Raw genomic sequence first — 14,657 nt, forward strand, 5'->3', positions numbered from 1 at the left:
AGTCAGGCAGGGCAGCCATACAGATAAGATATATCAGATAAAATAGACTTCTAGCTAGAAGTGACAAGAGACATAGATGGATACGATATAATGATCAATATATACTCACCAAATGAAGCAGCACCAAAATACATTAGACATTTAGTATCATCTCTGAAAACATTAGAGAAAATACACATGTAGTAGGAAACTTCAACACTCCACTTTAACCAACAGACATATCAATGAGACAAAAATAAACTAGGACACAATGGCCCTAAATTAAGATCTAGTCCATATGGGCCCAATGGACATCTTTAGGCCACCACACCCCCCAAAAAAATTGAATATACCTTTTTCTTCAGTGCACACAGATTATTCTCTAGGATTAGCTACATACTGGGCCACAAAACAAACATCAACAAGTACATGATGTTTGAATCATATCGAGTATCTTTATGATCATAAGGGCATTAAACAAGAAATCAAGAAGGAAAAGAAAGCAAGGAACCCCTATATTACATGGAAAATTAACAACACACCACTGAAAAACCACTGGATCAATGAGGAAATGAAAAAGAAATTAAAAAATACCTACAGAGGAATGACAATAAAGACAGAACTTTCCAGAACATATGGGTCACAACAAAAGCAGTAGTAAGAGGAAAGTATAAAGCAAAACATGACCACATCAAGAAACAAGAAAGAACACAAAGAAACAAATTAAATTCCATCTCGAGGAAATACAAAATGAATAACAAAAAACCCAAAAGCTAATAGAAGAAAGGAAATAATAAAAAATCAAGCAGAAATAAGTGAAATAGAAATTAAAAACAGTCCAAAAGATCAGTGAAACCAAAAGCTGATTTTTATAAAAATAAACAAAATAGACAAACTTTTAGCTAGGCTCTGAAAGAGAAAAGGGGAGAAAACTCAAATGAATAGGATCATAAATGAAAGAGGAGAAAGTACAACAGGCATAGCAGAAATATAGAGGATTATTAGAAATTATTACTAACACTTAACTGCAAACAAGTTCTACAATCTAGATTACATGGACAATTCTTGGAACTATACAATCACCCAAAGCTGAATAAAGAAGAAGTAGAAAACTAAATCAAACCAATTACAACCAAGGAAAATGAAACAGTAATCAAAACACTCCCCAAAAATAAGATCTCAGGCAGGACCAGATGTTCTCACAAATGAGTTCTACCAAATGTTGAGAGATGAACTAACACTTGTCCTACAAAAACTCTTTCAATAAATTTAGAAAGAAGAAATGCTAACAAATACATTTTATGTAGCCAACATAACACTTATGCCAAAACCAAATACAATATAATAATATCAAGCTACAGATCAATCTCCATAATGAACACAGATGCAAAAATACAAATAAAATCTTAGCAAAAAGAATCCAACAATGCATCAAAAATATTATACAACATGACCAAATGGGATATATTCCAGGACACAAGTATGGTTCAACATCCAAAATTAATTGTTACAATTCAACACATCAAGAAGAAGTAAAACAAAAACCATATGATCATATTAGATCAATGGCACTGAAACATAAACAGACACACATACCAATGGAATCAAATTGAAAGTCCAGAAATAAAACCACACATATATGCTCAACTAATCTACAACAAAGAACAATTAATCTACAGTGGGGTAAGGATAGACTCTTCCTAAATGGTGCTAGAAAAACTAGACCTCCACATGCATAATATTGGAACTAGAATATGATCTCACACCATACATACACAGAGCCAACTCAAAATGAGTAAAACACTTAAACATAAGACTTGAATCCTTAAAATAGATGGAAGAAAACACAAGCAAAATACTCCATGACATACACGTCAGAAACATCTTTGAGGACTCATCTCTACAAGCAAGGAAAACTACGTAGAAAATCAGCTGGAACTACATTAAACTAGAAGCTTTTGTACAGCAAAAGAGACAATAACCAAAATGAAGAGACACCCTACTGATTGGGAAAAAATATCTACAGACCATACAACTGATAAGGGATGGATATTCAAGATCTAAAAAGAGCTTTCACAACTCAACAAAAACAAAGCACACAACCCAGTCAAAAAATGGGCATAAGAAATAAAAATGTCACTTCTCCAAAGAAAAAATGCAAGTGGTCAACTGGCTTATGAAAAAATATTCAACATCACCAATTATCAGGGAAATGCAAATCAAAACCATAATGAGAAAACACCTCACACTGGTAAGAATGGCCCACATTAAAAGAAAAAAATATCCAGAAACAACAAATGCTGATGAAGTTGTGGAGAAAAAGGAGTCTTCTTACACTGATGATAGGAATACAAACTGGTTCAACCACTATGGAAAGTGATATGGAAGTTCCTCAAAACACTGCAATTGTATGTACCATATGATTCAGCATTTTCACTCCCATGAATCTACCTAAAGGAGACAAAAACATTAATTCGAAAGGAAATATGCACTCCTATGTTTATGGCAGCACTATTTAATTGTTAAGACATGGAAACAACCCAAATGTCCCCAAATAGCTGAATGAATCAAGATGTGGTATACACACACAATGGAATACTACTTGTCAATCAAAAAAGATAAACTCATGTCACATGAACTGGAAGGGATTATGTTAAGTGAAATAAGTCAGAAGAAAAAAGAAATATCACATGGTTTCGCTTATAGGTGGAATATTGGGAATCTGAACAAAAGGGTCAGGAAAAAGACAAAACTTGTAAACTGACCATAGATCTGAGTCATTCAACAGAGGATGGGTAAGGGGAAGTGTCAAAATAGGGGAGGGAAGAACACAAGGAACTATGGTGATGGGTCACATTTGTTAATGTGGTAGGACAACTACTGGACTACACCTGAGGGGAGAAATCAAATTGTGTACAAAAATTAACAACTATGTAAGAAAATATATTTATAATTAAAAAATTAAATCTAAAAAAATTAAAAGAATCATGTGGCATGTATACACAATTAAATTACTGTTCAACTGTAAAAATAAAATGACAAAATCCTGCCATTTGCAACAACATAGTTGGACCTAGAGTTAATTGTGCTTAAATAAACAACACTAAGGAAAAAAAAACCACATAATTTTACTCATGAGGTATACAGAATAAACAAAGAGTTGAATAAATTAAAATAAAAACTACCTTTTTGGTTATAACCACGTTGCGGCTTCCAGAAGGAAAGGGGGAAGGTAGGTGAGTAAATAAGGTAATAATGGACAATGATATGGCAAAATGGGTTTGGACTTTAATATAGTGTATAAACATGCTGATTCTCAACAGTAAACACCTGAAACCTATATAATGATAAAAATGCAATATTTCAATAAAAAAATCTAAAAATAAATAAATTAAAAAAAAACAACACCCAAAATGAAAACAGATTCCTATAACCCAGATGTGGGTTCAGTTTTGGTTTTTGTTGTTATCCTTTGATCACTATTTTTTATATTAATTTTTTATTGCTCCTCCCTCCCCGCCTCTGTTCCCTCTCCTTCCTCCGTGCCCGCAGTAAGTCTCTAATTTATAATTGTCTGTTTTTGCTTTGTTGTGTTTTGTACAGTTATTATTTTTTTACACTGATGTCTTATTTGGTCCCCCTATATTCTTGCTATAAGTGAAACCATCCAATATTTTTCTTTTTCCTTCTGGCTTATTTCACCGAGCATAATTCCTTCTAGTTCCATCCAACCTGGAAACAACCCAAATGCCCAAAAATAGATGACTGGATCAAGAAGATGTGGCATACATACACAATGGAATATTATTCAGCAATTAAAAAAGATAAACTCATGCCATTTGCAGCAATGTGGATGGTCCTTTGATCACTCTAAATTATGAAAGAAATTCTGATCTATAGCACTTTTCAAATCTGTTTCCAGATTCTTAAGCCAAACAGTGCCATCTTCTGGCTTCATAATTCAGTGTTATCTTGTCAATAATGCTGAAATAAGAGAAGCTTAACTGGGAAAAGATGATAGGGAAAAATAATTTGAAACCTATAAGTAAACAGTTTTAGTTTTCCATTCCATTTTTTATATGCATTAAACAAATCCGATTGTATATATAATGGTTGCCAAGGGCTGTGGAGGGAGAAATGAGAAGATTTTGTTTACTAAGCATGAAAATCAGTCTGGAGATTGGTTCTACAACACTGTGATTATATTTTACACCAGTGAACTGTATACTTAAAAATGGTTAATATGGTAAATGCTGTATTATGTGTATTTTTCCACAATTAAAAATAGAAAATTCCGGGCCTCCCCTGGTGGCGCAGCAGTTGAGCACTGGGCTGCAAAGCTGCCCACAGCCTTTCCAGCGCCAGTTCGATCCCCGGCAGCCGGGTGAGGGTCCCACTTGGGGCGCAGACCTCTCCTGCTGCCCCCTGCTCCCCTCAGCCGTGTACCTCGGTCCTTCTACCTGTTCTGTTCCCCGCTCTGTCTCTGGTGAATTCTCTCACCCTCCTGCACTTCTGACTGTACCCAGTGCTTGTATAAATAAATAAATAAATCTTAAAAAAAATAGAAAATTCCACTTAAAGTATAAATATTACAAGTTGATTTATGGCAGCAACCATAAATGAGGACTATTTTCCATTCAAGTCAAATGATAACCATAAATCAAACTCGACTGGATTTGATACAATTTTTAATTTCTGTCATTTTACTAACTAGGCATATATGTCTCTTAATTTACTAAAATTATAGCTGTAGAACAACTTAATTTCAACTTTTGCTCTTAAAGCCTTTAGTTTCCCCGATTTAGATACCCATGTTAAAAAGATTGTAAAAATGTTACTTTACTTGCTTTGGGAAATATGAAAAATTCTGCATTTTAATACAAAAGATTATAAGATTTGGCATTGCAAGATTTGGTTATGGGGTATGGAATTTACTGAGATGAAGAAGACAAGGTGGGGAACAAGTTTGAAGATTAAGGGTTAAAATAATGGTTCTCAGCAGGGATGATTTTGCCCCACAGAATTTTTTTTTTTTTTTGGTTATTACAACTATTAAAACTTAAAGTGAGGTCATATTGTTGTGGGGGTCTGCCAGTGCATTGTAGGATGTTTAGAAGTATCCCAACCCAGGTTAATATTAATGTCAACAGTGACAAGAAAATAAACTCTGGGCTAGAGTTCTCTCCTTTGACTTTGGCCACTGTCTTAACCTTTTCAAAAGACTTCTCTTACCTCTTTCTCTACTCAATATTCTGTCTTTAGCCCACTTCTCTTTCTTCTACATTTTTTTCTTGGGGATATCATTCATGCCCCTAATTTCAACTACCACATCTATGCTGCTGATGCTCACTGCCAAATGTTTAGTCCCAAGTGCTCTTCTAGCTCTTAAACCAGTTTCTCTTGGTATCCCCTTCACATTTTTTCATTAACTTACTGTTCATTTCTTGTCTTAATTAGTAGCACCTGGTAGAAAACCCTAAACCATAGGGTCACTTATTTCCCAAACATTTACTAAGCACCTAATTCATGTAAAGGAAGGTAATGATGCTACAGATGAATTATTAAAGTATGGTAAACACATTATTCCTAATTATGGCAGAAAACTGAATTTCCAAATATAAAACTACTTAAATATCATAAAGCAGTTCCTTTAAAAAAAAAGTCAGGTCTATTTTGACATTAAGGATTGAACTCACTTCATTAAACAAAAACAAACAAAAAACAACAACAAAACAACACTGAAAACGAACCTGGAGAAGTGTGATCTAGTTTGTCAGTAGCCCAGGAGGCGTGTGTGTGTGTGTGTGTGTGTGTGTGTGTGTGTGTGCCAGTGAAGTCTGTTAGAATGATGAAGGTCTCCAGATAATCCAGTAGCCTTTTCTTAACTACTTTGCACACTCTAATGATTACTTACCATATATCATAGAATATAATACCCCACAATAATGAATTATTGTTTTCCATACCTCTAAGAAAGAAAAAAAAAGAGTACATTATCAATTAAAATATGACATGTCATCAATTATCAGAGATTGCCCGATTGTGAAACATTAAAAAGGCAAGCCATCAAAGATTTCTAATTTGTTAAAATATAATCCAAAAATGTGATCTTAGAATCTACGCTCTATGGTGAGTTTATTTTCCACGGTCTATTTCCATGGTCTGTGCTAGTGTGCCATTCTGCACTTAGTCAACTAACATGCTCGTTATATTGCTTTTTAAACGGTTGTAGGTAGTCTCATGGCCCTGTGCTGTGCATCTGCAAATCGATTGTAAAGCCCTTAGTTCTTCAAAAATTTCTTTGTTCTTGCCGTCACCCCCACCACTACTCCGCGTCTATCCATAATCTATGCAGTTTACCATGTAGGAGTAAATCTGAATTTCTTAACCAATCTTAAAACTGCATACTTTGTATGACTCTTTCCTTAGATTTAGTTACCTTTGAGGGAGGGACGACAGAAACACATTATATTAAGTATACTCATCGTTTTGTTAAGGTCAATCCTTGTAGAAACGTTAAAATGGAGTGGGATAGGGAACCCGGGCGGAGGCGGTGAGGGGATATACGTCTCAGGATACAGGAAATACGGTAAGAACGAAAAGGGGAGGAAGCTCTGTGCCTGAAGGGGACCCGCCGCCATCTCAGGTCTCTTGGCCTCGCCAAGGCCCACCAGAGAGAGCTGACGCCCGGTTCCTATAATCCTTATGGGGGACCAACCTTGTACCTCTGGGAGATCCACGCTCCCACCTGGAAATACACGAGAAGTCAAGCCTCCCAAAAAGCGCTGCCTCTTAGCTCCGCGGTGGGATTTTCCTGAAGGAACCCCCAACAGAGGTAGTAACCCTCTCCCCTCAGCACCTCCTCCTGCATCACCCAGTCTGAAATCGCATCTTCCTCCTCCGGAGAAGTAGTAGAATATACTTCTTCCAACCCAAATCAGGTCAGATTCTTTCTTTTCACATCTGGGACATTCAGGCTCTCGGAAACTTAATTATGCATTTTCCCAGATCTCTCCTTTTCCTTGTTCTCTCCGCAGCTTCGAAATTGAAAGAACATTGCTCTTTGATGAAATATACATGAATGCCATTATATTTAGTATATTAGTTGTGATAATTGTAGTTATATCTTTACGGAAATAAACCTAAGTCTTTTGATGTGCTTGAGAGTAATTCAATGGGGTGGAGGTGGGGGAAAGGGTTCAAATAAAATATCTGTGAGTTGATATATGTTAAAACTGGGTGTTGTATGCATGGGAACTATTATACTGTTTTCTCTACGTTTGCTTGTGTTTGAAACTTTTACATTTAAAGAAATGCTTGGTTCAAGATCAATAACAATGTATTGAAGGCCTAATTCCTATGCCTACTACTGTAATAACAGGGTATATAGTAAGGTGAATCTTCAGAAATGTTTCTTTGTGTATAGTTGGAAAATTTAATTAGTAAAAAACCTTACAACATAGTAACTCAAACCCAAGTGCTACAATGTTTGCTTCAAGGTATTCAGAAAGCACTGAGGATTGAGCAACTCATTTTGCCTGGTAGTAATCATGAGCCAAGCCATTATAGAGGGGGAACTTTGGATGGGCCTTAAGGGGTGCTACTTGCTGCGTGGAGGGGGTGGTATTGCTTTTCAGCAATAGTGTTTTCAGAGCAGTCAAGACAGTTGTTATGGGAAAAGCTTGGCTATAACTTGAAGCCTATGAGTGCTGAGAAGATAGTGTTGCAGGACCTTGGATGTTGTGCTAAGAAGAATGCAGTATCCATAAGTAGTTAACAACCATTGCTTTTCGAGCAAGTGATGTATTTTGGGACTCCACTGTTTACTCTCAGAGAAAAAATCTTCTATTTAGATGAATATATAAAATGCTAAAGTTAAAACCAAATCTCACAGATCTTTATAATCTAAAGGGATTAGGCAGCCTTTCTTCATTCATGCAATAAACCGTAATGGAATCCTTTATGGAGTAGGCATTGTGCTGGGAGCTGCATAGTGATGACAACAAAGGCATAGTATGTAGTACATAGCAAGAGCGAAATAAACATTTAAATAAATAAATCAATGAATGCTAGGTTAACATTGGCGACTAAGAGGATTCTGCATTTGGGACTTGGTGATTGTGCTTTGAAAAAGAATGTGTGCTGTTTCACTTAAACCCATTCTCACCATCACACTTAGTCTGACTTCAACTTTACTTCTTTGTCTAAAGGGGTAGTGGTAGTGGATGTGTTGGGAGGAGTCAGAGGACAGCAATATTGAGATAAAAATCAATGGAGGTTGTGTAGGGCAAGAGGTACATAATTTCTCTAGTGATTAAAAACTTTGAAAATTTCCATAATGGCAACTATTCACTGTACATATTTAATGTGCTGGATACTCTTCTAAAGTAATTGCAGAGTCTATGCTCTTCACTGCTATGCAATAGGCCCCTTCTAATATATTATACATAAACTTTTTACAGGAATATATACTTTAAAAGGGGGTATAGTGGAGCATAAGGACTTGAAGAGAACAGGGGAAAGAGACAGGCAGCAACAGAAGAAATAATTTCACCTTATTTTTATGATTTTTCAGTTTTTGAAAGATAGCAGTATGACTCCATTTCCTTGGTGCATTCATAAAATAGTTCATCCAGAGAAGACAATGAAAACTGTTGACAATACCACCCTGCGGCTTCTGATGCCAGGCACTTGGAAGTTGTGATTTTTAAGGTAATCTCTTTACCAATACCTTATTAAGAGAGGGAGAGGAATGAGAATTGATTATGACATATTTAAAATAACTAGCTAAACCAACAAACAAAAAACAAATCTAGCACCAAATATAAAATCGAAACCATTTTCTGCATTATGTGAAGCCATGTTTACCAAATAATAATAATGTAACCTGTAAGATATTTGATTAGGAGTGCCTAATACCTCGTAGTTTTTGTTGTTACAATGAAATGTATCTATTTAGCTAGATTTTAGATATTCTGATTGATATTTTACATAATGATTTTATATGCATCAGCCTTCCTGAATTAATATTTGTTCTAATGCTTTATACATTCTTTTGGACGCTCTGTTCATTAACTATATCATGAATAATGGGAGTTTCTTCCTTTCCAATATTTATTTTTTCGATTTGCTTATTGTGCTAGCTAGTAACTTCAGTACAATAAGAGAAACAGTGAGAGTATTTCCTTGTGTTGGTGCTGAATTTACAATGGAATTCTACAAATGTATTACCAATTTTCATGTATTTTTCTTTTTCACATTATCAGTTTCTTTTTTATTTTTTTGAGGTAACATTATTTTACAAATCTGTGTATGATTTAGAGGAATAGGTTCACACGGCCTCACCTCCCTAGATGTATGTTACTACACCACACCTACCACCAAAGCACCAATATCCCTTTACCATACACCACTGGATCCTTTTCAGCCTTTTCTCCTACCCGCTCCTTCCTCCTAAGGGTGTTTCTGTTGATAAAGTTTGCTGAGAGTTTTTATTCTGAATGAGTATGGGATATTTTTATTCAAATAATTTATATAAGTTCTATCAACTAATCGTGTTATTTTTCTTCCATTAATATGATAATGTGACTTGTGATAAATTATAATAATCAATTTTCTAATATATTTCCTACTTTTAGTTTAATGTGTCACCAGTGAATATTTTGTTTTCTATTTTAATAAATTTTGCTTTTACCTTTATTTTATGTGTTATTTTCATTTTCTAATTTATTGATTTGTAATTTTAGTGTGTTTTCAGTTTTCTTTTCTAAAGTAATATATGACTAAATTTTCCATTGACTATGATGTCTTTTTTGATGTAATTTTTTTTTAAAGATTTATTTATTCATTTACACAAGAACCTGGGTACAGGCCAGATGTGTGGGAGGGTGAGAGGATTCACCAGAGACAGAGCGGGCAGCAGAACAGGCAAACTGACGAAATACACTGATGAGGGGAGCACCGGATGCAACAGGAGAGGTCTGCTGCTCCATGTGGGACCCTCACTGGCTGGCCGGGATCAAACCGGTGCTACAGAGGCTGTGGACAGCTTCATAGTGCGGCGTTCTACCGCCTGTGCCACCAGGGGAGGCCCGACGCAAGTTTTTTTTTTTTAATTTACAGACAAAAGAATAAGTAAGTTTGCAGACATTGGTGGGATCTATTAAAAAGCATTGTGAAATCATTAGTTTAATCTTATTTTCTATTCTGAAATGTTTAATGATTTTTACCCTTTTTTGTAAGAAAAAGCAACATTATACAGTGTTCTTTGTCCCAGTAGATTTTGGAAATATAAAACTCATTAAATGAAATATTGTTATTATTTAATGAAAGAATGATAATTCAATGTTGGAGAATTGTTGATATTTATATTTGTATTTTTAAACTTTTTTTAGTTTTATTTTTTATTTTAATTTTTTTTTTATTTATACAAGAGCTGGGGTATAGGCCACATGCACAGGAGGGTGAGAGGACTCACCAGGGACAGAGCAGGGAGCAGAACAGGCAGATGACCGAAATACACTGCTGAGGGGAGCAGCAGACGAGACAGGAGAGGTCTGTCCCACCATGTGGGTTTCTCCCTGGCAGCCTGGGAATTGACCCCACACTGCAGAGGCTGCGGACAGCTTCACAGTGCTGGGCTCAACCCACTGCACCACTAGGGAGGCCCTGTATTTTTAAACTTTTTAACTCAATCTAATTCTACACTTCAAAATTTGCATGTCAAAAATAACTTCCTTATGCCCTTTACACAAATTTACCAATTAACATTTTGCATTTTATTTTATCATTTTCAATTTCTTTCTCTGTTTTTCCCACTCCCCTACCTCCACCTTCCAGCCCTTTCCATTTATCTCTCTAACCCCTTTCCCCTTTATTTCCCCCTCTCCTTTTTCTCTCTTGCTCACCTCTCTGAAGTATTGGAGAGTGTTTACACATATCATGCTCCTTTACCTGTGAATATTTGTGTATATATTTCCTTAGAAGAATAGCATTCTCTTTCATAACCTCAGTACATGTCAAAAATAGAAATTTGACATTGTTCCAGTTTTTTTTTTTTTTTTGCTACATTAACCTTTATTTTCAAGATTATCCACTCATACTCAATGAAAAAGAATGAGTTTGGGAGAACATAAATTTCAGATGGACTATATATGCATTTCAGTAATGTTTCCTCTACTTCTTTGAGAATACCATTGAAACTTTGATAGAAATTGCACTGAATCTATATTGATTTGGGTAAGATGGCCGTTTTAACAGTAAATTCATTCAATCCATGACATATCTTTCCAATTCTTTGTGACTTCATATATCTGTTTTCATTATGTCTTGTAGTTTATGATGTACAGGTACTTGATTCTTTCTGATACACTTATAAACAGAATTGTTTCTTGATTTCTATCTCTTCTAGCTTGCTGTTTGCCTATAGGAATGCAGACAGTGTTTCTTAACTGTTTGTGGACTATTTAGGGTTTTCTATTATATTATCATGCTGTATACATAGTGATAGTTTTAGTTCTTTTATAATTTGAATTCCTTTTATATATTTATCTTGCCTAATTTCTCTAGCAAGGACATCTAATATTATATTGAATATTAGAGTGAAAGTAGACATAGTCTTGTATCTGAATTTAGAGGAAAATCCTTCAGTTTCCTGATATTGAGTATGATGTTAGCTGTGGACTTGGCATTATATGGTCTTCATATATTGACATATGTATAATCTATTTCTACCTAAGAACATTTCCATCACAAATAGATTTTGAATCATGTCAAATAATTTCTCTGCATATGCTGATATGATCATATGGTTTTTATCTTTCCCTTTTTTATTAATTTATTTTTAACTGAGGTACTATTGGTGGTACTATTCTACTAATGCAGACCATTGTGCTTTCTTCCCATTTTGTTCTTTCCCTTCCATCAACCAAGCCAGTAACCAACTATTAAGGGTTACTTTTTCGCTTGTGTTTATCTGACTATACATTTAGTTACTTATATTCCACATATTCGTGACACCAATGGGTATTTATCTTTGTCCTCTTTCTGAATTATTTCACTTAACATTATCCTTTCAAACTCGGTCTATGTTGCCACAGACGGCATGAGTTTATCTTTATTGATCACTAAGTAGTACTCCATTGTGTATATATATGTATATACACATATCTTCTTGATCCAATCACTATTCTAGGCACTTTGGATGCTTCCATAATTCAGCTATAGTAAATAGTTTTTTTAAAGGTTTTATTTATTTATGAATACAAGAACTGGGATACAGGCCAGAGGTGTGATAGGGCAGGGTGAGACGATTCAACAGAGACAGAATGGGGAGCAGAACAGGCAGACTGACCGAAATACACTGCTGAGGGGAGCAGTGGGCGAGTCAGGAAAGGTCTGTTGCGCCATGTGGGTCACCTCCCTAGCCAGGGATCTAACTCATGCTGTAGTAGCTGTGGATTGCTTCATAGTGCTGATGCTTAACCCCTTGCACCACCACAGAGTCCCCTATAATAAATAGTTCTGTAACAAGCATGGGAGTGCATGTTTCATTTTGAATTAGTGTTTTTGTTTTTTTGAGATTTTTTTTTTTAGATGGCTAGGATTGGAATTATTGGGTCAAATGCAGATCCATGTTTAATATTTTGAGCCACCACCATACTGCTTTCCATTAGGGCTGAACCAGTTTGCATTTCCACCAGTTGTGTAGAAGGGTTCCCTTTTCTCTATATCCCCCTAGCACTTTTTGTTTCTGGTCTTTTTGATATGGGCTATTCTAACAGCTGTGAGATGGTATCTCACCGCGGTCTTGATTTGCATTTCTCTAATAATAACTAATTGTGAACATTTTTCATGTGCCTGGAGGCTGTTTGAAAGTTTTTGAAGAATTGTCTGTTTAGCTCATTTGCCCATTTTTTTTTCATTGGGTTATTCTCTTTGTGTAGAGTTTTGTGAGTTCTTTGTATATCTTTCATATCAGTTCTTTGTCAGATGTACTGTGGGAAAATCTTGTCTCATATTCAGCAAAGTGTCTTCTCATTTTACTTATGGTTTATTTCACTGTACAGAAGTTTTACAGTTTGATATAGTCCAGGCCGTTTACATTCTTTTTTTTTTTTTTTGCTTTCCTTGATGTTGAGGCTTAAGCCCTAAAGTCATTACTAAAGTTTATGTCATGAAATGTTATGCTTAGTTTTCTTTTATGTATTTTATGGTTTCAGGTTTTATATCCAAGTCTTTTATGCAATTTGAATTGATTTTGGTGTATGGTATTAGATCATGATCTAGTTTCATTCTTTGGGCTGCAGCTCTCCTTTCCCCAGCACAATTTTGAAAAGGTTATTTTTATTCCTTTTTACATTTTCCGCTCCTTCCTCATAGATCAACGGTCCATATTCGTGGGTTTAATCTCTGGGATCTCAATTTGATTCCATTGCTCTGTGTTTCAGTTTTTGTTTCAGTACCAGGCTGTTTTAAATACTATGATTTTTTTTTCTTCAAGATTTATTTATTTTTATATAAGAGCTGGGGTACAGGCCAGAGACGTGGAAGGGTGAGAGGATTCACTGGAGACAGAACGGGGAACAGAACAGGCAAACTGACGAAATACACTGCTGAGGGGAGTAGCGGGCGTGACAGGAGAGGTCTGCCGCGCCATGTGGAAATCTCCCTGGCTGGCCGGGAATCGAACCAGCCCTGCAAAGGCTGCAGACAGCTTCACAGGGCTACTCTCAACCGGCTGCGGCACCAGAGAGGCCCAATACTATGATTTTATAATATATCTTGAAGTCTGGAAGTGTGATACCTCCATTCCCCCTCACTTCTCACTTTTTTTTTTTTCTTTCTATTTGCTTTTGCTATTCAGGAAGTTTGTGACTCCCTTTGAATTTCAATAGTATTGCTTCAGTTATTTGAAAAATGCCATTGTTGTTTTTATTGGGCTTGCATTGAATCTGTAGATTGCTTTGGGTAGGAGGGCCATTTTTACAACGTTAATACTTCCAATGCATGAGCAGAGAATATTTTTTTGTTACATTCAGTCTTATATTTCCTTCAACAATGTCTTATTGTTGGGCCTCCCCAACAATATTGTCATGTCATCTGCAAATAAATGTAGCTTTACTGCTTTCCCAATTTGAATTCCTGTCATAATGTTCTATTGTCTAATTGCTCTAGCTAGAACTTCCAATATTATATGGAATAGTATTGGTTAGGGTGGACATCCTTGTCTTGTGGGAAATCTTTTTTATTATTGTATATATTTATTTAATATGTATTTTATATCGTTGTTTTTGTACTATGCAAGCTTTCCACTCTCAGGTGTAGTCTCCACCACCAGTTCACCTGTGCACTGTCACTCTAGTCCCTTGTGTTCTTCCATCCCCTATTTTGATCCCTCTCACCTCCCCTTCCCCTGCAGAGTGTTATGATTAATAGTTGCCTATTAATTTTGTTTTTCTCTTTTTTTTAAGATTGGTTGATTGATTGATTGATTGATTGATTTATACAAGCACTGGTACAGTCAGAAGCATGGGAGGGTGAGAGAATTCACCAGAGCCAGAGCGGGGAGCAGAGCAGACAGAAGGACCGAAGTACACTGTTGAGGGGAGCAGCGGGCGGCAGGAGAGGTCTGCGCGCCATGTGGGACCCTCCTCCGGTGGCTGGGGAGCAGCTTGGGA

At 35.9% G+C, this 14,657-nt stretch overlaps 1 protein-coding gene across 1 annotated transcript; it reads left to right on the forward strand.

Annotated features, from left to right (window-relative positions):
* Positions 1–6,684: 6,684 nt before the first annotated feature.
* On the forward strand, positions 6,685–6,891 carry NBDY (negative regulator of P-body association; the record flags this gene model as incomplete). Its single annotated transcript, XM_084258234.1, has 1 exon — positions 6,685–6,891. One exon carries the CDS (start codon positions 6,685–6,687, stop codon positions 6,889–6,891), a length of 207 nt encoding a protein of 68 aa, XP_084114360.1.
* Between the last annotated feature and the right edge of the window lie 7,766 nt (positions 6,892–14,657).

The sequence above is a fragment of the Talpa europaea genome, assembly GCF_964194135.1.
Source record: "Talpa europaea genome assembly, chromosome: X".
Classification (NCBI taxonomy): Eukaryota; Metazoa; Chordata; class Mammalia; order Eulipotyphla; family Talpidae; genus Talpa; species Talpa europaea.